This window comes from Coregonus clupeaformis, unplaced genomic scaffold (assembly GCF_020615455.1).
Source record: "Coregonus clupeaformis isolate EN_2021a unplaced genomic scaffold, ASM2061545v1 scaf0247, whole genome shotgun sequence".
NCBI classification, from domain to species: Eukaryota; Metazoa; Chordata; class Actinopteri; order Salmoniformes; family Salmonidae; genus Coregonus; species Coregonus clupeaformis.
In genome coordinates this window covers 117,714-145,403 of record NW_025533702.1, presented here as the reverse complement: position 1 = coordinate 145,403, position 27,690 = coordinate 117,714, and the positions used below count along the sequence as shown (strand labels likewise).

The 27,690-nt window shown below is 43.8% G+C and overlaps 1 protein-coding gene across 1 annotated transcript; it reads right to left on the bottom strand.

Moving 5' to 3' along the window:
- Positions 1 to 839: 839 nt before the first annotated feature.
- LOC121535002 (UDP-N-acetylglucosamine transporter) lies at positions 840 to 16,179 on the bottom strand. Its single transcript, XM_041841649.2, has 8 exons — positions 16,059 to 16,179; positions 7,934 to 8,210; positions 7,593 to 7,747; positions 7,321 to 7,443; positions 6,838 to 7,012; positions 4,194 to 4,312; positions 1,511 to 1,644; positions 840 to 1,137 (listed from the first exon to the last, which is right to left on the bottom strand). Exons 1-8 carry the CDS (start codon positions 16,059 to 16,061, stop codon positions 1,044 to 1,046), a joined length of 1,080 nt encoding a protein of 359 aa, XP_041697583.2. The 5' UTR covers positions 16,062 to 16,179; the 3' UTR covers positions 840 to 1,043.
- Positions 16,180 to 27,690: the final 11,511 nt, after the last annotated feature.

Here is a 27,690-nt window from a genome sequence, read left to right as displayed (position 1 = left end):
CATCATTATCAAATGTTGACCTCCATCTTGACTACTAGTACCAGTATTGGACAGTTAAAACCTTGTCTGTGTTGTTTGTCTCAGTCTTCAGGCGATTCCTATCTGTTGTTGTGTACATTAAACATTTTAGGACTCCTGTCGCCTACATTCCTTTTCCAGGAGTTGTGCTCCTCCCTGACTACACGGACCTTCTCACTAGTGCTGAGCGATTATTGTTTTTTGAGGTCGTTTCGGTTCAATTATTAAAAAAGAATCAAGATATTTTACATTAAATGCACTATGCATTAAATCAAATCTAATTTTATTGGTCACATACAGATATTTAGCATATATATTATGTGGGTTGAATGCTGTAACACAGAATGTTACAATTAATAAAAGTCCCATGATGGTAGTGACTGCCCATTACTGCTTATCACTTATTAACTATCAGTTATTCACATTACTTTAATAAAATATTTCAGTTGTTGTGTATATTACATTTGTTTTATTTGATGACATTATTTCATTCAAAGTCATCATCTCATCTCTATAGAACTGCTGCTTAAGCGCGCTGACAAAATCACTATTTTAATAGTTCTTCAAAGTAAATAAGGCATACTTTTATGACTGCGGAATACCAATATCTCACGACGCAGCTGCTCTCTTATGTATGCACTCTTGATTGCGCATTCCTCTGTCTCTTCCTAGCAGGCAAAAAAAAAAACAGACCAGACAAGTAGCCGCGCAATGAATTATGGTCTTTGTAGATAATTATCACGTTTTCTATGCTAAACTATGTAGAACATTGGCCTGTTGGAAACTTCAACTCCCTACTACATCGCACAGTTCTTGCATGATCTGATTTATCTCTAGAGAAACTGCAGCGAAATGGAATTCAAATAATTGAACTAAGGTCGGTCAATTAGTTGTTTTAAAATGGAAAAATAACCGACATTTTGGTTAATTGCTCAGCACCACTTCTCAGCAACATATTCCTCCGTCCATCTTGCCCTGTGTGTCTCTTCTTTGGAGTTCCAAGGCTGTGGGTGATGGATCTCCCTCTACACTTTGCTACGGTTGATGGCAGGCCTCTTGCCCTCGTGGCTGTAAAGGAAGGTGGCAGCAATGACCAGCACTGCTCCCAGGAAGAACACACTGGGAGAGAGAGAAAGAGGACGTTGTTAGAGCTGTAGGCAGAAATGTATAATCAGGGCGTTTTCACATATGAATTCAGCTCCCTGGTGCAGATGACTTGAACAACTGCTTGTACTCTGGTCCTGGATATTGGATGGGCAGGGAAGGGACCAAGATTGGTTTGGGGCAGGCTTTTCTTTTGTGTTTCACATATGCTTTATAGCACGGATCAGAGTACCAAATGCTCCAGGATCTAGATAATACAGGTCATTTATATGTGAAAACGCCCTTGATGCTTTATATCGTTTTATATACTTATCTCTCTGTGGAGACGTGAACCTTTTGTCCAAGACCGACCTGGCCAAATTATTTATCAAAGTGTGTGTGTGTGTACCTGGTTGGGTCGAAGTCCTTCAACCAGAAGTAGGATATGAGTGTTGACAGGATGATGGAGAGTGACGTGGCAAAGCCCTTCAGGATGTTGTCTGCATACTTAATGACTGCTGCTATGACCAACCCACCCAGAGCCTGGAAACACAAAGAACACACAGAGGACATGGATTTGATGGAAGACAGAATACACACAACCAGTCACACATAAATGCACACATATACATAGGCGTTCAAGCATGAACAAACATTCACTTACTTTGCCTCTCTCTTATTTAATTTTCTTTCTCTCTCATACACAACTGTGCACACACACCTAAAGTGAATAGTCAGAATACAGTTGAAGTCGGAAGTGTACATACACCTTAGCCAAATACATTTAAACTCAGTTTTTCACAATTCCTGACATTTCATCCTAGTAAAAATTCCCTGTTTTAGCTCAGTTAGGATCACCACTTTATTTTAAGAATGTGAAATGTCAGAATAATAGTAGGGAGAATGATTTATTTCAGCTTTTATTTCTTTCATCACATTCCCAGTAGGTCAGAAGTTTACATACACTCAATTAGTATTTGGTAGCACTGCCTTTAAATTGTTTAACTTGGGTCAAACGTTTCGGGTAGCCTTCCACAAGCTTCCCACAATAAGTTGGGTGAAATTTGGTCCACTCCTCCTGACAGAGCTGGTGTAACTGAGTCAGGTTTGTAGGCCTCCTTGCTCGCACACACTTTTTCAGTTCTGCCCACACATTTTCTATAGGATTGAGGTCAGGGCTTTGTGATGGCCACTCCAATACCTTGACTTTGTTGTCCTTAAGCCATTTTGCCACAACTTTGGAAGTATGCTTGTCCATTTGGAAGACCCATTTGCGACCAAGCTTTAACTTCCTGACTGATGTCTTGAGATGTTGCTTCAATATATCCACATAATTTTCCTTCCTCATGATGCCATCTATTTTGTGAAGTGCACCAGTCCCTCCTGCAGCAAAGCACCCCCACAGCATGATGCTGCCACCCCCATGCTTCACGGTTGGGATGGTGTTCTTCGGCTTGCAAGCATCCCCCTTTTTCCTCCAAACATAATGATGGTCATTATGGCCAAACAGTTCCATTTTTGTTTCATCAGACCAGAGGACATTTCTCCAAAAAGGACGATCTTTGTCCCCATGTGCAGCTGCAAACCGTAGTCTGTCTTTTTTATGGCGGTTTTGGAGCAGTGGCTTCTTCTTTGCTGAGCGGCCTTTCAGGTTATGTCGATATAGGACTCGTTTTACTGTGGATATAGATACTTTTGTACCTGTTTCCTCCAGCATCTTCACAAGGTCCTTTGCTGTTGTTCTAGGATTGATTTGCACTTTTCGCACCAAAGTTACAGTGGGGAAAAAAATGTATTTAGTCAGCCACCAATTGTGCAAGTTCTCCCACTTAAAAAGATGAGAGAGGCCTGTAATTATTATTATTTGCAAATTATGGTGGAAAATAAGTATTTGGTCACCTACAAACAAGCAAGATTTCTGGCTCTCACAGACCTGTAACTTCTTCTTTAAGAGGCTCCTCTGTCCTCCACTCGTTACCTGTATTAATGGCACCTGTTTGAACTTGTTATCAGTATAAAAGACACCTGTCCACAACCTCAAACAGTCACACTCCAAACTCCACTATGGCCAAGACCAAAGAGCTGTCAAAGGACACCAGAAACAAAATTGTAGACCTGCACCAGGCTGGGAAGACTGAATCTGCAATAGGTAAGCAGCTTGGTTTGAAGAAATCAACTGTGGGAGCAATTATTAGGAAATGGAAGACATACAAGACCACTGATAATCTCCCTCGATCTGGGGCTCATCTCTCTCTTGCAACTCCTTGTGGCGGGCCGGGCGCCTGCAGGCTGACCTCGTCGTCAGTTGAACAGTGTTTCCTCCGACACATTGGTGCGGCTGGCTTCCGGGTTAAGCGGGCGGGTGTTAAGAAGTGCAGTTTGGTGGGTCATGTTTCGGAGGACACATGACTCGACCTTTGCCTCCTGAGCCCGTTGGGGAGTTGCAGCGATGAGACAAGATCGAAAAAGGGGTAAAAAATAAAAGATTCAAGATGCACCTATGTTTAGTGTGGCTCTTGATGAGAGTGTGGATGTGAATGACATTCCACATCTGACAGTTGTTGCAAGATACTGTGACTCAGAGCAGGTACGTGAGGAGCTGCTTCGTCTAAAACCCATGCATGGTACTACTAAAGGGGAAGATGTAGCAAAAGCCTTCACAGATCATTTTGAGGAGAGAGGTGTCGATATTAAAAACTGTTACAACTGACGGTGCCCCCGCTATGGTGGGGAAACATAAAGGATTCGCAAAAGCTGCTTGAAGACAAGATTGGCCACCTCGTGGTTAAATGTCACTGTATCATTCACCAAGAGAATCTATGTTCCAAGGTCAAGTCCGTGGTGCTAATGGACAGCGCCTCTGTTTAGCGAGTTTGATGGAATTCTTCCTGTTTTTCGGGCAATTAGTTATTCAATAGACACAATTAGTTGTAATGCACATATGAAAATCATAACTGGCACACAGATCATTAGAAATTGTAGGATAAATTGTAAATTGTCACTCCACACAAAAAAGGTTGCCGACCCCTGGCCTATGTTATAATAAAATGTATACGCTTTTTGAAACGATAACTTAAGCATATGTACACTACCTGCAGGGCTACAACGGTCCAGGTGATTGAGTTGTAACCTTGGAACATTCCGGACTCCTTCACTCTCTCTCCGTCGTACACAAACACTCCAATTAGACCAAACACCAGGCCAAACAAACCTAGGAGAGGGAAAGAGATCAAATCAAAGTTTATTTGTTACATGCACAGGATACAGCAGGTGTAAACAGTGTAGTGAAATGCTAACTTGCAAGCTCTTCCTCAACAATGCAGTATTCAATATTTTAAAAAAGATATAGAAAAGTGTCTTAAAAAGAGCATGGAATCAATAACACTAAGTCAGGTAAAATAAACACACACAAAAAATATATATATATACACTGCTCAAAAAAATAAAGGGAACACTTAAACAACACATCCTAGATCTGAATGAATGAAATAATCTTATTAAATACTTTTTTCTTTACATAGTTGAATGTGCTGACAACAAAATCACACAAGAATTATCAATGGAAATCAAATTTATCAACCCATGGAGGTCTGTATTTGGAGTCACCCTCAAAATTAAAGTGGAAAACCACACTACAGGCTGATCCAACTTTGATGTAATGTCCTTAAAACAAGTCAAAATGAGGCTCAGTAGTGTGTGTGGCCTCCACGTGCCTGTATGACCTCCCTACAACGCCTGGGCATGCTCCTGATGAGGTGGCGGATGGTCTCCTGAGGGATCTCCTCCCAGACCTGGACTAAAGCATCCGCCAACTCCTGGACAGTCTGTGGTGCAACGTGGCGTTGGTGGATGGAGCGAGACATGATGTCCCAGATGTGCTCAATTGGATTCAGGACTGGGGAACGGGCGGGCCAGTCCATAGCATCAATGCCTTCCTCTTGCAGGAACTGCTGACACACTCCAGCCACATGAGGTCTAGCATTGTCTTGCATTAGGAGGAACCCAGGGCCAACCGCACCAGCATATGGTCTCACAAGGGGTCTGAGGATCTCATCTCGGTACCTAATGGCAGTCAGGCTACCTCTGGCGAGCACATGGAGGGCTGTGCGGCCCCCCAAAGAAATGCCACCCCACACCATGACTGACCCACCACCAAACCGGTCATGCTGGAGGATGTTGCAAGCAGCAGAACGTTCTCCATGGCGTCTCCAGACTCTGTCACGTCTGTCACGTGCTCAGTGTGAACCTGCTTTCATCTGTGAAGAACACAGGGCGCCAGTGGCGAATTTGCCAATCTTGGTGTTCTTTGGCAAATGCCAAACGTCCTGCACGGTGTTGGGCTGTAAGCACAACCCCCACCTGTGGACGTCGGGCCCTCATACCACCCTCATGGAGTCTGTTTCTGACTGTTTGAGCAGACACATGCACATTTGTGGCCTGCTGGAGTTCATTTTGCAGGGCTCTGGCAGTGCTCCTCCTGCTCCTCCTTGCACAAAGGCGGAGGTAGCGGTCCTGCTGCTGGGTTGTTGCCCTCCTACGGCCTCCTCCACATCTCCTGATGTACTGGCCTGTCTCCTGGTAGAGCCTCCATGCTCTGGACACTACGCTGACATACACAGCAAACCTTCTTGCCACAGCTCGCATTGATGTGCCATCCTGGATGAGCTGCACTACCTGAGCCACTTGTGTGGGTTGTAGACTCCGTCTCATGCTACCACTAGAGTGAAAGCACCGCCAGCATTCAAAAGTGACCAAAACATCAGCCAGGAAGCATAGGAACTGAGAAGGGGTCTGTGGTCACCACCTGCAGAACCACTTCTTTATTGGGGGTGTCTTGCTAATTGCCTATAATTTCCACCTGTTGTCTATTCCATTTGCACAACAGCATGTGAAATGTATTGTCAATCAGTGTTGCTTCCTAAGTGGACAGTTTGATTTCACAGAAGTGTGATTGACTTGGAGTTACATTGTGTTGTTTAAGTGTTCCCTTTATTTTTTTGAGCAGTGTATATACACACAAGGTCAATACCAGTACCAATATCAATGTGCAGGGATACTGGTGATAGTTGAGGTAGTTACAGTATGTAGATGTAATCAGAGGGAGAAGTGACTGAGCAGCAGGATACATATGATAAATAGTAGCAGCAACGTATATGGTGATTGTGTGTGTGCATGTACGTGTGTGAGTGTGTGTGTGTGAGAGTGTCAATACGTGAGAGAGAGAGAGAGAGAGAAATGGGTGAGGTTTTGAGGGAGGATTCTTTAAAATAATTGTTAAGCATTCCATTGTTTGCCATGGTTTATAATTACATGCTTGTATAGTTTATGGTTTAATGAGCTAAGACCAGCATTTTGGCACCAGAACATTGCCTAAGACTTAGTGACAATATCTACTGTTAATAGCTACATGATTTAAATTACAAGGGCTATGGGATGGTGCCTCCAACCTAAAGTTGCTATACTGTTGTGTGAATACATTGGGTTTAAATGAAGTAAATTATTTCATTTTTTACATTTCTGAGGAGCTATAAAACTCACTTGATTACATGGAGACCATTAAATATAATGGTGTGTTCTTTATAGAGAAAGTGGAAAAATATTTACACATACCAAGAGCCAGAAAGACAGTGTGAAGTACAGTTTATGTAGAATTTATCAATGAAACAAACATGCATACACAAAGAGACACACTCAAGGATACACATACACACATACACAGATTCCAGTGATGCTGACCTAACTGGATGTTGCGGACCCACACACTCTGTTTGGTTTCTTTGAGGATCTTCTCAAAGTAGACTCCAGCGAAACCACTGGAGAAGCAGGCTATCAGTACCGCTATCACACCTACTAACTGGGAGCCTGCAGACAGAGGCCTCTGAGATGGCCCACCCATAGACTCTGTAGGCCACTGCAGAGACAAACACACAGTACATCAACAACATTCAGTATGTAACACCCACAAACAAGGATGTGCATGTGGAGTAAGGTTGCAAAATTCTATAAACTTTTCATGGAGATCATGTTACCACTGAATTATGCAAATGATTCTGAAAATTTTTTGAACTTTAGACTTCTACCTCCCTAATGTGGATACACAAAAGTCCATGACTAATCAGAGACAAAAACACATCCAAACAGACCTAAAACCAACCAACTTTCATAGATTTGGTATGAATGAGAAGTTATTGACTTGTGGGGTGTGTTTAGTCTTGTCACCTGTACGAGAGCGATACCAGTCATGAGGATGAGCAGGGAGAGCCACTGGTAGAACCCCAGTCTCTTCCCCAGCATGGACACTGAAAACAGTGCTGTGGTCAGGATCTTCAGCTGGTACGTCACCTGGTTGGGGACAATATCGATTTAAACTCCTGCCAGTCAAAAACTGGACATGAAATGGAGTGTGGAGTCCCTCAGGGCTCCATTCTTGGTCCACTTTTGTTCCCCTTATACATGTTGCCACATACAAGCGCACACGTCACGTCTCTCACCTGGTAGGTAGCAGCATCCAGGTTGGACAGGGCGACATAAAGCAGGTTGTTCTGGAGTGTGTAGATGCCTGATGGGATGGCCAGCTTCAACGTCTCCATGGGCTTATTAAGAATCTCTTCATTCAGCACACGATTCAACGCCCGAACACTGAAGCCTGACAGAAAGAGAAACAAAGATTTAACACTCACACACTGAATCCTAAGAACAAGATAGATAGACAAAGAGACTGTAGTAATATTTTCTTTGTTGTCATTGTTCATCCATTCACTGTGTTACAGACAGACAGAAAGCCGGGCACACGGACAGCCAGACGGACAGCCAGATCGATCACTATACTCACTGTGGTCGTAGAAGACGAGCAGCAGGCAGGTGAGGATCTTGAGCATCTCGGCCGAAACCACGGCTGAGGAGGCTAGGTAGCGGGGCCCCTCGCCCTGCAGCGTGCGCGAGTACCTCATAGTGAGCACCAACGAGGTGGTCTGCAGCACCAGCACACCCAGGGACACATACTTCACCCGCGACTGGGACTGGGAGGCTGGGGGCGACGACATGGAGACGTGGCAGGACGCCTCCTCAGAGCCAGGGGACGAGGCCAAAGGGGACAGCCCTGGCTTAGGCTGTGTGAGACATGGACAGTGAGACAGGCTGGGTTATGCTGCGGGACAGACATACAGGACAGTGAAGAAACAGGCTGGGTTAGGCTGGAAGGCAGATATTTAACACATGCAATCCCTTGATAATTCTAAATAAAAGTTTTGAATTTTCATAGCATTTCGAAAATATTATTTGTTTACGCATTACCAAAAATCTAATTTATGATATAGTGAGTTTAAGACAGTTAGGTGGAATACTACAAAACCGTGTCGTTCATTTTGAGAAGAAGTGCTACCAACTGTTAGGTATGGTTTTGCATCAATATCCAATGAAAGATGTTGCTGAGAAGTCAAACCACCAAATACACATTCGCAGGGAACATTATGCGATTTGAGGCTGATTAACAATCACTTGTATTCCGGCCTTACACAGTTAACACATGCATTAACTGTGCAGGAATCTAACCCACAATAAACATGATGAATGCCAAAAAAGAGCTTGCTATTAGAAATAGAGGGCAGACTATACTGGCTTTTTTTTGCTCTTTCTGCTCTCTTTCCAACTCCTTATGGAATTGTCATGCTATGTTTGGCTTGACAATGACAATGGAGTAGGCAAAAGCACAAACAGACCACATACATACTTTAAGTACCAGTATGCATGGCATGCCAACTCAAACATACATACAGGAAGTACTATAACGTTCAGTCTCATCTGGCCAAAAGCCAAAATACAAAGACAAACAGTAATTCAACTTTTAACTAGTGAGAGTCTGAATTTAATCATATAAATACAATGATATACTTCTGGGCAACTCCACGGTAACAGAATGACACTGAGACTCAGATTTTTAAAAGTATGCCAAACAAAAACCATTGATTGCAAAGTTAAACCATACAACTGTATGCACAATGACTACTTTTATCAATTTCCAGTGATAATTTTACAAAAACACATTTACTCGAAAAAACAGTGCAGATGTAAAGTTTGGTAACAGAATGACGGTCAAATCTCCCTCAGTTTTTAATGTGACCATGTTTTCCAAAACCTTTTAAATATCTACTCCAAATTAAGATTGAAAATATGTCTCACAGTATCACAGACCACAGTACAGCACATTACATTTCAGTACAGTAAAGTACAGTACTGTGCTGTCCAAACTTGTGAAACAGATGTCTTTTGATTGGTTCAGATTTGGACGGACAAAATTTCAACAACTTTTCCTTTGTCAGTCGGTGCTCAGTGGGTGAGATGGCTGGTTACATTTTTAAAAGGGGTGGGCTCATGGGTAGGTGTCAGTAAGAGCCGGGAGAGGTGACATTAACTGGAGAAAGATAAGAGAGAGACAGGGAGAGAGGGGGGGATTGTCCAGACATGACAGAAAGAGAAAGAAAACAGTTATATATGTTATGATACATACAGTGGAACAAAACGTGGTTTGTGATTACTATGAATTCCCATTGTAGCCAATTCAGTCATTCTGTTACTGATTTTTTGGTCATTCTGTTACCAAATTATCAGTAAAAACACTAACTAATTTACATGTTACTTCTGTGAACTTTTCATTATCATATCTTTAAGATATTTTCTCATTTCTATAGGTGAAAAGCTTCAAGTTCCTCAGCGTACACATCACTGACAATCTGAAATGGTCCACCCACACAGACAGTGTGGTGAAGAAGGCGTAACAGCGCCTCTTCAACCTCAGGAGGCTGAAAAAATGTGGCTTGGCCCCTAAGACCCTCACAAACTTTTACAGATGCAGAATTGAGAACATCCTGTTCGGCTGTATCACCGCCTGGTACGGCAACTGCACCGCCCGCATCCGCAGGGCTCTCCAGAGGGTGGTGCGGTCTGCCCAACGCATCACCGGGGGCACACTGCCTGCCCTCCAGGACACCTACAGCACCAGATGTCACAGGAAGGCCAAAAAGATCATCAAGGACATCAACCACCCGAGCCACGGCCTGTTCACCCCACTATCATCCAGAAGGCAAGGTCAGTACAGGTGCATCAAAGCTGGGACCAAGAGACTGAAAAACAGCTTCTATCTCAAGGCCATCAGACTGTTAAATAGCCATCACTAGCCGGCTACCACTCAGTTACTCAAACCTGCACCTTAGAGGCTGCTGCCCTATATACATAGAATCACTGGCCACTTTAATAATGGAACAATAGTCACTTTAATAATGTTTACATACTGCTTTACTCATCTCAAAAAAATCCACAAAAACACATGTCAAAAATGTTATGAATTGATTTGCATTTTAATGAGGGAAATAAGTATTTGACCCTCTGCAAAACATGACTTAGTACTTGGTGGCAAAACCCTTGTTGGAAATCACAGAGGTCAGACGTTTCTTGTAGTTGGCCACCAGGTTTGCACACATCTCAGGAGGGATTTTGTCCCACTCCTCTTTGCAGATCTTCTCCAAGTCATTAAGGTTTCGAGGCTGACCTTTGCTCGTCCTAATATTTATAGTGCCTTCGGAAAGTATTCACATTTTGTTACGTTACAGCCTTATTCTAAAATTGACTAAATAAAACATTTTCCTCAGCAATCGACACACAATACCCCATAATGACAAAGTGAAAACAGGTTTTTAGACATTTTAGCAAATGTTTCCATTGATCATCCTTGAGATGTTTCTACAACTTGATTGGAGTCCACCTGTGGTAAATTCAATTGATTGGACATGATTTGGAAAGGCACACACCTGTCTATATAAGGTCCCACAGTTGACAGTGCATGTCAGAGCAAAAACCAAGCCATGAGTTGTCCGTAGAGCGCCGAGACAGGATTGTGTCGAGGCACAGATTTCTGCAGCATTGAAGGTCCCCAAGAAAACAGTGGCCTCCATCATTTTTAAATGGAAGAAGTTTGGAACCACCAACGCTCTTCCTAGAGCTGGCCGCCCTGCCAAACTGAGCAATCGGGGGAGAAGGGCTTTGATCAGGGAGGTGACCAAGAACCCAATGGTCACTCTGACAGAGCTTTAGAGTTCCTCTCTGGAGATGGGAGAAACTTCCAGAAGAACAACCATCTCTGCAGCACTCCACCAATCAGGCCTTTATGGTAGAGTGACCAGACGGAAGCCAGTCCTCAGTAAAAGGCACATGACAGCCCGCTTGGAGTTGCCACAAGGCACCTAAAAACTCTCAGATCATGAGAAACAAGATTCTCTGGTCCGATTACATTTACATTTTAGTCATTTAGCAGACACTCTTATCCAGAGCGACTTACAGTTAGTGAATACATATTTTTTTAAATATTTTTTTTATACTGGCCCCCCGTGGGAATCGAACCCACAACCCTGGCGTTGCAAACGCCATGCTCTATCAACTGAGCTACATCCCTGCCGGCCATTCCCTCCCCTACCCTGGACGACGCTGGGCCAATTGTGCGCCGCCCATGAGTCTCCCGGTCGCGGCCGGCTGCGACAGAGCCTGGATTCGAACCAGGATCTCTAGTGGCACAGTTAGTACTGCGATGCAGTGCCTTAGACCACTGCGCCACTCAGGAGTGTACTGATGAAACCAATGTTGAACTCTTTGGCCTGAATGCCAAGCATCACATCTGGAGGAAACCTGGCAGCATCCCTACGGTGAAGCATGGTGGTGGCGGCATCATGCAATGTTTTCATTGGCAGGGACTGGGAGACTAGTCAGGATCGACGCAAAGATGAACGGAGCAAAGTACAGAGAGAACCTTGATGAAAACCTGCTCAGGACCTCAGACTGGGGTGAAGGTTCACCTTCCAACAGGACAACGACCCTAAGCACACTGCCAAGACAAAGCAGGAGTGGCTTCGGGACAAGTCTCTGAATGTCCTAGAGTGGCCCAGCCAGAGCCCGGACTTGAACCCGATCGAACATCTCTGGAGAGACCTGAAAATAGCTGTGCAGCAACACTCTCCATCCAACCTGACAGAGCTTGAATGGGAGAAACTCCCCAAATACAGGTGTGCCAAGCTTGTAGCGTCATACCCAAGAAGACTCGAGGCTGTAATCGCTGCTAAAGGTGCTTCAACAAAGTACAGGGTCTGAATACTTATAAAAATAGATATTTCCGTTTTTTATTTGTAATTAATTTGCAGAAATTTCTAAAAACCTATGTTTTGCTTTGTCATTATGGGGTATTGTGTGTAGATTGATGAGGGGGGAAAAAACAATTTAATCAATTTTAGAATAAGGCTGTAACATAACAAAATGTGGAAAAAGTCAAGGCATCTGAATACTTTCCGAAGGCACTGTATATATTTCTTAATTCCATTATTTTACTTTTAGATGTGTGTATTGTTGTGAATTGTTAGATACTACTACACTGTTGGAGCTAGGAACACAAGCATTTCGCTACACCCGCAATAACATCTGCTAAATATGTGTATGTGACCAATAAAATTGGATTTTATTTTAATTTCTGCAAAACTAAATAGGGGTCTTTACTTCAACATTATTGTGTTTAATGAATTTCTAATACCTTTTAAGACTTTTTCTGCTAGATGTTTTCTAAGACCCCTTTACCATCTCTTTGACCAGAAACCAAAGGCTTAGCTTATTCCTATGGAAAATGATTGAACAGTTTATATATGCCTTAATTTATCAAAAATATAGACTCAGCTTTCATTTGAAACCAAATTTGATGTGCTCCTATGAACTTCACATGCTAGTGCTCATGGGGCTTTTTACATGAAAATGCCCTACATTATCCTACATTTTTATGGATGTGTGCATACCACCCTTTTCATACAAATACAGGGTTGGGCGATATCCAGATTGACATACCTTCATACCGCCCCTGTACCATACCGAGGTATATGGTATTACAGACACAAGGGGCGTTATTTATTTCCAAATGTAATTTTATCTGTAGGAAAATACATTTTTTTATTTTTTATGATTTGACCCACAAAACAAATTTAGACAACAGGGATCGCGATCCAGGAGGGGATTGATGGTCTCTGCTGTAACCAAGAAGCTTAAACGACTACCCCATCTCTGTACCCCACACATACAATTATCTGTAAGGTCCCTCAATTGAGCAGTGAATTTCAAGCACAGATTCAAGACCAGGGAGGTTTTCCAATGGTTCGCAAAGAAGGGTACCTATTGGTAGATGATTTTGGGGGAAATATCCCTTTGAGCATGGTGAAGTTATTAATTACACTTTGGATGGTGTATCAATACACCCAGTCACTACAAAGATACAGGCGCCCTTCCTAACTCAGTTGACTGAGAGGAAGTAAACTGCTCAGGGATTTCACCATGAGGCCAATGGGGATTTTAAAACAGTTACAGAGTTTGTTTGTCTAGCAATGATCAACAACCAACTTGACAGAGCGTGAATAATTTTTTTAAGAATAATGGGCAATCCAGGTGTGCAAAGACTTACCCAGAAAGACTCACAGCTGTAATCGCTGCCAATGGGATTCTAACATGTATTGATTCAGAGTTGAATACTTATCTAATCAAGATATTAGTGTTTTATTTTATTTTAATAAAAATAAAAATTCTCTTCCACTTTTATATAGTATTTTATGTAGATCGTTGACAAAAAATGACAAAGAAATCTATTTTATTCCCACTTTGTAACACAACAAGGGGGCCAGTATATATAAAATATATATATATATATGTATTCACTAACTGTAAGTCGCTCTGGATAAGAGCGTCTGCTAAATGACTAAAATGTAATGTAAAACAACAACATTTAGAAAAAGTCAAGGGGTGTGATTACTTTTTTATGGTATTGAAAATCATTTCAGCTGTATTTCAAATTACCCCTTTATACGGTATATAGGGTATACCGCCCAAGCCTACTGACCATGCCACCAACAGAAATCCAGATAACATCACCATGACGTGACTAGCTTATGTCTAAAATGGAAATGGCCACAGAAACATACTAGCCTCTGTCTGAAATAGAAATCCCTATATTGACTACCATGCCTAAACTGAACTTCATGCACACACCAACCAATACCTACAAGAAAAGACCACAATGTGCTTAATTCACTAACATGCCTAAAGCATGAAACACACTGAGAACCTCACTGCCGATAGGTACTTATTAGTGGTGCGCGGGTCAGCTGTTTGTTCACCCTCACCCGCCCGCATTTACCAATAACCCATCTGCAACCGCCCGACTATATGTGATAGTGAAAATCTAACCCTAACCCGCAAATATAGAAAATGTGCTATAGGCTACAGTCAAAGACTGTAGAAAAAAATGTTGACAGGAAGTGCAGGATTTTTTTGTTGTTGCCTGATTTAGATATGTTTCTGCTTATAATTTCCGACATTTTGGTCGGCTATTTGTTAGTCAAATTGATACATGTAGCTTCTCTTCTGTCATTATATGTTGCCCTAGAAGACTAAATAACCCCTTCCTCAACAGAATAATGTAATAGATAGTTGACATCGGTAAAGGTCTCTGTCATCTTTCGCAAAGCAAAGAAGTTTAGGGACTGGGGAGAAAATACAATAAAAAAATATAAAAAATTAAACGGGAAAGATTTGATGTGCAAAATGTCCAGATGACATCAAAGCTGTGAAAACGACCCAACATGTTTCTGATAAGATTTCAGAATCGCAATGCTCGTCATTGGCCAACAACTTGCCTTTGAGCCAATCAGACAGCATGAACCCCCACGAGGGGGAGCCACAGAAGTGACAACAAAAAGGAAAAGAAGAGGGCATTTTCTCCGTACATCTACAGTTAAATGTCATGAGACATTCACACTTCATATGCAATGTAGGCTATGGGATGGAAGCTAGCTAAGTGCACAGACGCAATGCACACAACACTAAATACTTCTCCCAAGTTAGCTAATCACTGTAGCTAGTATTGACATTGTTAAATCGGAATTAGTTAGTTTCCATTAAACGGCTGCCTATGTTAGCTGCCAAGTTAGTGCAGTGTCCATAGCTAGCTAGCTATGCTGTGCTAGCTAGCGAATATGCTAACGCTAGCTAAGTATTTCGCTATCGGCTGGCAGTATGGGATTATGGGCAGTGAATTAAATCGTTTATTTGTCATCTTGCTAGATAGTCATCTAGCTGTGGCCATCTGGCTAGTATCAATAAGGTCTTTCTACAAAATAGCAACATTAGCACAGCTAGCTAACATTAGTGATGTGGGGAAAAAATCGATACAGTTAAATATCGGGATATTATTTTTGACGATATATCGGATCGACAATATCGCAATATTATTTTTGCGCTAGTTGGCTGTACCTGCACCAAAAGTCCAGTATTTGTCCTTCAAAGCTTGTTCTCCATCTTCTTTTTAAATAGGGAGCCAATTTGTTTTCAGCACTTATTTCAATTACTTATGATCAAAACAAATTTTCTCATGGCTGTCTCTTGTCCCTCTGCAGCAGACATTTGGTGAGCAATATGTTTGGAACATCGAATCGCAATACATATAGTATCGGCACCTAAGTATCGTAATAATATCGTATCTTGAGATCCCTGGCAATTCCCAGCCATAGCTAACATTAGAATCTAGAACATAAGCAACACACAGACTTGCATTGCCAAACAAAGCTACTGCCACCTTCTAGTTTGGAATATTTGAACAAGGCTGAGTGGCTGACAACTTCAAAGTCTTGGCTGTGTAAACACAAAAGAGATCGACTGCAGACACTCCTCTGTTCAGAGGTGCTAAGTAGTGTTGGCAGGCAAATGTTTGACAATTCTACCGGTGTGTCTGAGCTATAACTTATCCCACAAAAACTCCCCAAACCTTTCCTGAGCAACTCATAACCTTAGGCTACTGTGGACCCCACCTAGGAACATCCTCTCCCGAGCTAATCCCTCAACCCCCTTCCCTTCCCTACCCTCCCCCCAATCAATAAAACAAGACAAACCATAGCAGGACGGCTGAGGAGGCAACGTGGCTGCTGGAGGTAAAATCAGCTGTGTCACCTTGGCCAGATTTGAGGAGAGGAGAGAGGCAGGCTGCCACTCCTTCCCATGTGCTAGTGCTCAGTGACTGGTGAGCCGGATGGGAGAAGGATATTGTGGTGTTGCAAGAGCTAGGTCAAAATCCTGGCAGGGCACAGCCCCGGTCGTTGACTGTAAATTGTTTACGCTTGCTGACTGGGCCAGCAGTAAGCTCAAATTTACAGGCAGGCACCGTTTTTTGACTCAATAGCCCATAGTCCTAGTTTATTCAGGCTCCCCTGTCTGAGCCCACCACTACAACGTCACCAAGCAATATTGTCAGGCTTTGGGTTTCTTTTGAGTGCCTTCAAGGGACATAATTTCAAGAGCAAAATGTGATGCTCTGATGAAGATCGACTGACCGAAAGCTTAGCAACTATTAAAATTAATGTGCATCTGACTGGAAGTGTGCAGAGACTTTGATGTTTTTCCCGTTTTGCATTTTCCCAACAGCACCTTCACAAAGCAGATTTGGGTTTGTGGTAGATTTTGCCTATTGAGGGCAAAAATGTTACCACTGATACACTACATGGCCAAAGGTATGAGGACCCCTGCTCGTCGAACATCTCATTCCAAAATCATGGGCATTAATATGGAGTTGGTCCCCCCTTTGCTGCTATAACAGCCTCCAGTCTTCTGGGGAGGCTTTCCACTAGATGTTGGAACATTGCTGAGGTCAGGCACTGATGTTGGGCGATTAGGCCTGGCTCGCAGTCGGTGTTCCAATTCATCCCAAAGGTGTTTGATGAGGTCAGGGCTCTGTGCAGGCCAGTCAAGTTCTTCCACACCGATCTCGACAAACCATTTCTGTATGGACCTTGCTTTGTGCACGGGGGCATTGTCATTCTGAAACAGGAAAAGTCCTTCCCAAAACTGTTGCCACAAAGTTGGAAGCACAGAATCGTCGAGAATGTCATTGTATGCTTTAGCGTTATTTCCCTTCACTGGAACTAAGGGGGCCTAGCCCGAACCATTATTCCTCCTCCACCAACCTTTACAGTTGGCACTATGCATTGGGGCAGGTAGCGTTCTCCTGGCATCCGCCAAACCCAGATTCATCCGTCGGACTGCCAGATTGTGAAGAGTGATTAATCACTCCAGAGAACACGTTTCCACTGCTCCAGAGTCCAACGGCGGCGAGTTTTACACCACTCCAGGTGTAAGGTGGCATCCTATGCCGGTGCCACGTTGAAAAAGTCACTGAGCTCTTCAGTACAGGACATTCTACTGCCAATGTTTGTCTATGGAGATTGCATGGCGGTGTGCTCAATTTTTATACCCTTGTCAGCAATGGGTGTGGCTGAAATTGCCAAATCCACTAATTTGAAGGCATGTCCACATACTTTTGGCCATGTAGTGTATATGCAAATGATATAAATGAGTGTCCAACTATTTGTAAATCATTTCAGTTAAGTCTCAGTCTCACTCTCAGTAAGCTCAGTTATGTGTAGGCTAAGTCATCTCCAGTTTAACGGCACACAACAGCCACTGGAACTTCATCTTGGAGAGTAACTGCAATTTCATTAAGTAAATATTAGTTAGGTCTACTTTGTAGCATAAAAAAGGAAAATAAATGTGTACATGCTCTAATATTAGTGAGTAGGTAACGTAGGTGCAGGGAGCAAGTCAGGCTAACGGTGAGAGAGCAGAGCAGAGTGGTGACGAAGCAACGACACAGTGGCCTCATTATGTACACTCTCCAGCTGCTGCTAGTGGGGAGTGGCCACATAATCCCTCTCTGTGTGTGTGTATACCGGGAAGGGGAGGGGGTGAAGGGATGTCAGAGCACCGGGTAGCAAGCATGCCGACCTTCACACACGCAGTCATGAAAACACACAAACTGCTCTGCCTTCTTAGAAACTAGACCTGGGTTCAAATCCTATTTAAATTACTTTCACAAACATTTTGAAGTACACTGCATTCGGAAAGTTACATGTTATTACACTGTAACTATGAGTTGTTTCAGTTAACTACAATACTTGTTACAGTGTAATTAAGGACCGCTTAAAAGGATATGTAACCAATTATTATAACTCATTGCATTTATTTGACTATAATCAGATGATGACAATACAATTGTTTTTGGCTCAATATAATTACTCTTGTAGAATTGGGAAGCAAACCAGCTTAGAATAAGAGTATTCAAGGACAAGGGTTGACAATAAAATCCATCACAATTATGACTCCCACCAGAAAACCACTGTACACAACAGATGAAAAGATGGTTTGACTGACATTACTTCTCTGCAACGTGTGTTAACATGCTCAACACCATTGTTATTGATGGCTGTGACCCTAAGTTAGAATTTAACCCTAGAGGCCACAAGAGTCTTTAAGCAAACTGGCAACAGGCCCCAATGGCATCTCTGCTTTATGTTGAAGAACTTACACCAGCCTGGGTCCCTGTCTTTCAGAGGTCTGTACATTCCCAATCATCAACCATCTTCCCCAAAAGCCTTCGATCTCCCAAAGAAAACGAAGACTGTAGACCTGTTGCTCTGACCTCCATTGTAATGAAGTGTCTTGAAAAGATCATGGTGTGTAAGCTTCAGTCAGACTAAACACACCGTTGGTCCCATATCAGTTTACTTCCAAATACAAACGTGGCACTGATGAAGCAATCCTCAGCATAGTGCATCTCATCCTGCAACATCTGGAGAACCTCAAGGCCTATGCTCGACTGCTATTTGTGGATTTTAGTTCAGCATTTCACATCTTGCAGCCACACATCCTCCTCAGTAAGCTCAGACAGATGTCAGTCAAACCCTACACCATCAGGTGGTATCACTCATTTCTGACTGATTGGACCCAGCAGGTCAGAGTAAATGAGACACTGTGTGAGCCCAATGTCTTTAAGGTGCCCCCCCCAAGACTGAGAGTTCACCCATCCTATTCACACTGTATACAAATTAATGTACAAGTAGAAACCCTGACAACTATTTGTCCAGTTTTCTGATGATACAGGCAGTCTGGGTCTAATGTATAGACACTGAAATCACTGTGTATAGATCAGAGATACAGAGGTTTGTGCAGTGGTCAAGCAAACGGAGGAAATAGTTTTTGACCCCAAATCTGTTGGTGACCCCTCACCTGTGGTGGTCCATAATGTGGACATTACTCAGGTCCACTCTTACAATTGCTCTAGGGTCCAACAACACCTTTATTTTCTATATACAGTTGAAGTCGGAAGTGTACATACACCTTAGCCAAATACATTTAAACTCAGTTTTTCACAATTCCTGACATTTAATCCTAGTAAACATTCCCTGTCTTAGGTCAGTTAGGATCACCACTTTATTTTAAGAATGTGAAATGTCAGAATAATAGTAGAGAGAATGATTTATTTCAGCTTTTATTTCTTTCATCACATTCCCAGTGGGTCAGAAGTTTACATACACTCAATTAGTATTTGGTAGCATTGCCTTTAAATTGTTTAACTTGGGTCAAACGTTCCGGGTAGCCTTCCACAAGCTTCCCACAATAAGTTGGGTGAATATTAGCCCATTCCTCCTGACAGAGCTGGTGTAACTGAGTCAGGTTTTTTAGGCCTCCTTGCTCGCACACGCTTTTTCAGTTCTACCCACACATTTTCTATAGGATTGAGGTCAGGGCTTTGTGATGGCCACTCCAATACCTTGACTTTGTTGTCCTTAAGCCATTTTGCCACAACTTTGGAAGTAATGCTTGGGGTCATTGTCCATTTGGAAGACCCATTTTGGCTAAGGTGTATGTAAACTTCCGACTTCAACTGTATATATATATATATATATATATATATATATATATATATATATATATATATTTGATTAAATCATCTGTGATTTGGTGGGTTATGTATGATTTGGTGGGTGTGGCGCGCGAAATCAGACGGAGTCAGGCGCAGAAGGGTAAATTAGGAACACAGCGTAATACACTCCAGTGCGGTAAATACGGCGCACTGGAGAAAACAAGGCACACTGGTGAATATCCCGGCGATACAAATACAAAGTAGCTCCACCAAGCTATAATACCTCCACAATAAACAAGACAAAACAAATGGAATGATGAGATGAGGAGCAGCAGTGGCTAGAAGGCCGGTGACGACGAACGCCAAAGCCTGCCCGAAAAAAGGAGGGGAGGCAGCTTCGGAGGAAGTCGTGACAGTACCCCCCCCCCCCCTTTGATGCGCAGCTCCAGCAGCGCGCCAACACCAGCATCGGGGACGGCCAGGAGGACGCGGAGCAGGGCGAGCCGGATGGTGACAGTGGAAATCCTGCAACAGGGAGGGATCGAGGATATCCCTCACCGGGACCCAGCACCGCTCCGCGCCCTCCTGGACGTCCCCGAGGCCGGTGTCGGCGCACTGCTGGAGCTGCGCATCAAGGTATGTAGGACAGTGTAAAATCAAACCGTGTGAAGAACAGGGCCCACCTGGCCTGGCGAGGGTTCAGCCTCCTCGCTGCCCGGATGTACTCCAGGTTACGGTGGTCAGTCCAGACGAGGAAAGGGTGTTTCGCCCCTTCGAGCCAGTGCCTCAACAAGGCCAGGGCTCTGACAACAGCCAACAGCACCTGATCACCAACATCGTAGTTCTGCTCCACTGGGCTGAGCTTCTTGGAGAAGAAGGCATAGGGGCGGAGCTTGGTTGGTGCGCACAGGCATTGTGATAGGACAGCGCCTATCCCTACCTCGGATGCATCCACCTCCACTACGAACGGTAATGATGGATCGGGATGGGCCAGCACCGGGGCTGAGGTGAACAGAGCCCTCAGGTTACTGAAAGCCCTGTCAGCCTCAGCAGAGCCTGGATGGCCCACCCTTCAACAGAGAGGTGATGGGAGCTGCGACCTTGCCAAAGCCCCGGATAAACCTCAGATAGTAATTGGCAAAGCCAATAAAGTGCTGCACCTCCTTTACCATGGTTGGAGTCGGCCAATTACGCACGGCTGAAATGCGGTCTCCCTCCATCTCCACACCTGAAGTGGTGATGTGGTATTCGAGGAAGGAGACGGACAGTTGGAAAAACAGACACTTTTCTGCCTTGACATAAAGGTCATGTTCCAACAGTCGGCCCAGCACTTTGCGAACCAGGGACACATGCTCGGCGTGCGTAGCGGAATACACCAGAATGTCATCGATGTAGACCAACACACCGCGACCAAGCATGTCCTGACCTGTGGTCCTCTGTAGCTCAGCTGGTAGAGCACGGCGCTTGTAACGCCAAGGTAGTGGGTTCGATCCCCGGGACCACCCATACACAAAAATGTATGCACGCATGACTGTAAGTCGCTTTGAAGTCAAAAGCGTCTGCTAAATGGCATATTATTATTATTATTATGTCCCGAAACACCTCATTCACAAAGGACTGGAAGACTGATGGAGCATTCATCAAACAGTACAGCATCACCAGGTATTCGTAATGCCCCATGGTTGTGCTGAATGCTGTCTTCCACTCGTCCCCCTCTCGGACACGCACCAGGTTGTACGCACTCCGGAGACCTAATTTTGTGAAGAAGTGCGCCCCATGCATTGACTCGATTACAGATGGAATGAGGGGTAGAGGATAACCATAACGAATTGTCCCCTTGTTAAGTGCTCGGTAATCAATGCAAGGGCACAGACCTTTGTCTTTCTTCTTCACAAATAATACATTTGAGGTGGGGGGCGAAGTGGAGGGACGTATGAACCCCTGGCACAGGGACTCAGAGATGTATGTCTCCATTGCCTCCGTTTCAGCCTGTGACAGGGGATATACATGACTCCTGGGAGGCACAGCATCTACCCGGAGGTTTATCGCACAATCCCCCGCCCGATGAGGTGGTAATTTGGTCGCCTGCGTTTTGGAAAACGCTTGTGCCAAATCGAGGTATTCGGGGGGAATGCGCACGGTGGAGGTAGTGTCTGGACTTTCCACCGTGGTTGCACCAACGGAAACAACTAGACACCTACCTTGACACTCTCGCGACCACCTCGTGAGAAACCTCTGCGGCCATGAAAAGGTGGGGTTGTGTAGTGCTAACCAGGGAAGACCCAACATAACAGGGAAATCGGGAGACTCAATAATAAAAAAGGTGACTTGCTCTCTATGGGTCTCTTGCGTAACCATTATGACTGGTGCTGTAACTTCCCTAACAAAACCTGACCCTAATGGTCGACTGTCAAGTGCTTTAATGGGCAATGGAATGGGTAGGGAAACCAATGTAATACAGAGACTATTAGCTAAAGCTCGGTCCATAAAGTTCCCAGTTGCACCTGAATCGACCAGTGCCGTACACTGGGGAACTACCGGGTAATCAGGGAAGTTGACGTGTATGGTGCAGTGCACAGCAGAGGGCTCTGAACGAGTGTGGGTTTGCGCTACCTGGGGTGACGCGAGAGTGCCCTGCCTGCCGCCTCCAGACCCGGAAGAACCCCGACGACAGCGTGCAGCAGAATGTCCTCTCCTGCCACAAGAGTGACACTGGAGCTGTCGTCCTCTGTTCTCCTGGATCGCTGCACCACCCAGCTCCATTGGAACGGAATCCGGGTTGAAGGGGCGTGAAACGGGCAGGTCCCTTCCAAGACGTCCTCTTGAAGCCAGCAGGTTGTCCAACCGGATGGCCATGTCCACCAGCTGGTCGAAAGTCATCATGGTATCCCGGCAGGCTAGCTCCCTTCGGACGTCCTCTCGCAGGCTGCACCGGAAACTGTCGATAAGGACCCGCTTGTTCCACCCGGACCCAGCCGCTAGAGTACGAAACTCCAGGGCAAAGTCCTGCGTTGTCCTTGTCCCCTGCCTCAGCTGGACCAGCCGCTCACCCACCTCTTTACCTTAGGGCGGGTGATCGAAGACTGCCCGGAAGAGGCGAGCGAACTCCCTGTAGTTGTCCAACGCGGCTCCTCCTTCACTCCAGACCGCGTTGGCCCACTCCAGGGCTTTCCCCGAGAGGCAGGAGATGAGGGCGGACACCTTCTCCCGCTCCGATGGAGCCGGCCTGATGGTTGAGAAGTAGAGGTCCAGCTGCAGGAGGCAGTGGGCAGCTGTCCCGTCATACTCCCTCGGTCGGGATAGGTGAATCCCTCTGAGTGCTGGGGTGTGGGTGGCTGGATCCGGTCGCTCAACTGGTCCCGAAGGGTCGGGTCCTCTCCTCACCAGGTGTTGGACGACCTGATCCATCGCTTCTCCCAAGCTGGCTAGCAAAGTAGAATGCTCCCGGACCCACGCCACGACTCCAGGCATGTTCTCTTCTCCTGCTGACTCCATGTTCGGGTGTGTGATTCAGTAGCGGGTGATTTTGGACGGAGTCAGGCGCAGGAGGGTAAATCACAGAATATATAGTTTCATCAGGAACACAGCAGTACGCATCAATGCGTAATATACTCCAGTGCGGTAAATACGACAAGACAATAAACAAGACAAAACAAATGGAATGATGAGATGAGGAGCGGCAGTGGCTAAAAGGCCGGTGACGACGAACACCGAAGCCTGCCCGAACAAGGAGGGGAGGCAGCTTCAGAGGAAGTTGTGACAGTGGGTTGTGATTGAATGTACTTTCATGTTTGTATTGTTACTGTATGCAGCAGCTATGTGTGTCCAATAAATATTTCCCCTTGGGGACAATAAAGTGAATATTTAATTACCTTTGGAAACACAATGATCTGTCCTGAATGAAAGGCCTACATATTATTCTGATACATAGCCAATTCATCTTGGCAAGCATTCAACTTTACACCTGATGAAATGTAAAAATGTGTCTGTATGTCCTGATCTATGGGTTTAAATGTCTGTTTGTACATAATGTTGTCATGTTTATATGTTCACCTGCCTGGGGTCTGCAGATGTAAATTAGCTGTCAGCTAATTCTGAGACTTATGTTTTGTGTACATTGTCCCTGCCAAATAAACTTTCCTCCTCTTCCTGAGGAAACTCCACCAGCTCACAGGCCTTGAGGGCACCGCGTCTGCTCAGTAAGTATGATCTCTGTGATGCAGAGTCTGCAGTGGACATGTGCACAGTGTGTGATGATGGGCAGACGGACAGTCCAGACACACAGCACACTCCTCATCAGAGCCACTGCCCAGCACTAGTCTCAGCCCCTCTATCAGATGCTCTCATAACTCTGCAGGAGTCACAGCTACCACACCTGTGTGTGTGTAGAGTTCTTACCCAGTAGGTCAGGGTGGCAGCAGAACTGTCTCAGCCTGACCAGGATGGCCAGAACATCCACATAGTTCCTGAGGACGGTCCCCTCTGCAACATACCTGCTGATGGTGGTGCGTCCCTCTGTGCGTGCCAGCTCGTATTCCTCCCTCTTTTTCTGTGTAAGCTCCACCTCTTCTATACTGACACTCCTCTCCGGCAGAGAGACCAGAGGCTGCCCACATACACGGCTGGTCTTCGTACGATGCAGCGTGATACACTTCACCACAGCCTGCAGGTTCTGAAGTCCTGTCGCCCCTGTGTGACAGGTCTCTGTATGACTCTGTTCCACCACTCTCTCGAATAGAATGAATTCAGACACAGAAACTCCACCAGAATTCACAGATCCCTCTTAAACGGAAAAAACAAAACACTAAGTGTTCATGGAAAGGGATGCAGATAGCCTCGCTAGCCTATATTAATCATGGTATCATGTGATGGTATCAGGTGCTGTTTTAGTTTAGTTGTATTTATTTGCACCAAAGAAAACAAGTGATAGACAATACAGATAAAAATAGGGCTTATATGAAATCCACACCACAAAAAAAAAATATATACAATACATAAGTACAAAAATAAAAAAGGTTTGTTAAAACGGATAACAAAACGTACTAATTATAAAAGTATAAATTAATTGCTCACGAATCACAAAAAAATAAAATGTTTTGTTTAAATGTGTGTGTGCATGTGAGTTAGGCTTAATGGAGGAGATTACTGAGTAGTTTGGTTCATCAGGCTGACCCCCAGTCTTCGCTTGAAGTTATTGAGGGATGATGATGTTTTGACTCACTATGTGAGGTGCGACAGTGGGGATGGTGAAGGTTATCGCAGTGTCTTGTTTAATATAGACGGATTTCAGAATTAACCTGGAAAAATCCATTGAAGGGTTTAGGTAAACTGTCTGGGGGGTATGAGTATTTGTAGATGAAAGTGCATAATTGGCATACATTAATGTCGTAAATTACAAGATATTGAGTTTCTTAAACAAATGTGCAGATGGAGCCAAGGAATTAGAGGAGGTGGCTAGTCTTGCACATTTATTTTGTATGATGAGTAATTTGTGAAGGTAGGAGGCATATGTACTGGCCCAGACAATACAGTAGATGAGATATGGGTAAATTAAGTTATAGTGTAGAGTTAGGAAGCAAGCCTGATGAACCAAACCACTAATCTTTCTGATGATACCAACCGATTTCATCACTTTGCTGCAGACACATTTTTCATCAATCAAAACTCAGAGGAATCTAGTGGATGTGACTTGTTCCATTTAATTTCTGCCAATTTTTACAATATTTCTTATTCGTGAATATAATAAAGTTGGATTTTTTAACATTTAAAGATAATTTGTTTATCTGGAACCATTCAGAAAATGTGGCCATGCCTGAGTTGGCTTCATTAATTAGTCAATCAAAATTATTGTGTGATAAAATCAAATTGGTATCACCAGCAAAGAAAATGGGAAGTAAGGTAGTGTAAGGGTTGGTGTGAGGTGTGTCCCAGGTACGGTGCAGGATAGACAGTAGGCAAGGATGGTGAAAAAGGATCTTTACTGGTGGTCCAAAAGCCAGGATACAAAACAGACCATTCACGAAAACTAATGAGGAGCACATAGGTCTCCAAAAAACAGGCTGACAGCAAACAATACGAAATACTAACTCTGACTGGAAAAACACAATGACACAGGGAGAACACTTCTCGAGTACCTGTAACTCCATCACGTGATCCGACACTGATACGTACTGCTTGACATCAAGGAATTAGCAGAGAAACTGAGCAAGGGAAGTGAGGGCATAAATACACAGGTGAATCAGATAGCCACAGGTGACACCAATAGGCACATAATTAGTCCCGACTGTGAGTGAGGAGGTGCCTATAGTTGTCGGAGGATGACACCTAGTGGGTCACTCCGGAACTGCGACCCACTCCTGTATCACGGTAGAAGACACAGCAGCAAGGTAATTCATATAGATTAGGAATAACAAATGTTCAATTATTGAACCCTGTGGCATGCCACAGGTTATCTTGGCCCTGGTAGATGCACAGCCATTTGCATTAACAAATAGTTCTCTATCATAAACATAATTATATAGCCAATTATATGTATAATCATGAAAACTGTAATAATGCAATTTAGAAGTAATATTTAGTGATCAACCGTGTCAAACGCTTTTGATAAATCTAAAAAGATGCCAAGAGCGTATTCATTGTTGTTCAGGGCTGTAAAGATTTTATCCACAAGTTGCAAAAGTGCCATATCAGTGGAGTAGTTTTTACTAAAACCATATTGGTGCTCATATAGAATACAGTGTTGATTTACATGTTTCAACTTTCTCTTATACACCAATTATTCTAGGATTTCAGAAAAACATTGTATTACAGATATTGGGCGACAATTTGTAAAAGATCTTGGATCCACAGATTTATAGAGGGGGATAACTTTGGCAATTTTCTAATCTTTAGGAACAAAACCAGTTTACATAGATTTGGGGAAGATATACGTTAGAGGCTCAGTAATCAAGGAAGACACTGATTTCACCAAAGAGGCACCAATCTCATCATGGCCGCTGCTGATATCTATAAGTTACCAATTACCTCCATCACCTCCATTACATCAGGAGGATCAAACTGTGACCTAGTATAAGTAATGGTAGGCTTTATGTGGCTAGTAGGCTGATGTAAAGCTATCTGTAACATCATTATTCATTCCCCCTACTGGGAAATCATAGTTGTCATATTAGATTTTGTTTATACAGTGCCTTCAGAAAGTATTCAGACCCCTTGACTTTTCCCACATTTTGTTAGGTTACAGCCTTATTCTAAAATTCGACTCACAAGCTTCCCATTTCAAACATCAGGGTGTGGTCTATCTTGGGTTAGTTGTAAAAATCTTTGGTGTTAGCATGCACTTTTATAGCTAGCTGGATAACACAAGGACTAGCTAGGTAGCTATAGGCCTAAACTATAGAAAGCATGATGATGATAACTAGTATAGGGTAATGTAGTGTCTAATACTAAATTGTCGTACATTCTTCTTCTCTACCACAGATTTCCACAAGGTCTCAGACTCCAGGATGGGAAAATGCTTACAAGAAAGAAACATATGAAGACAGAGAAAGAGTTGTTTCTTTCTGTTGTTACTTGTAACGTTAAAAAGGGGAGAAAAAGACAATCCCGTTTTCCTTAATGAGCTATCTAGGCTACTCACCATTCTATAGGCTACAGATTTGAGTCACCACTAGAATAGTTATTTTTATGTTATCTTTGTTTAATCTAATTAATCACATTATTAATCTAACAGCAAAAATCATTATTTTGTAAGAGGTATTTTCACGTTGCAGTAAAGTTGACTAAATAGAAGCTGATCTATTGTTTGTAGGTATTTTAACTTGGTAATGAGT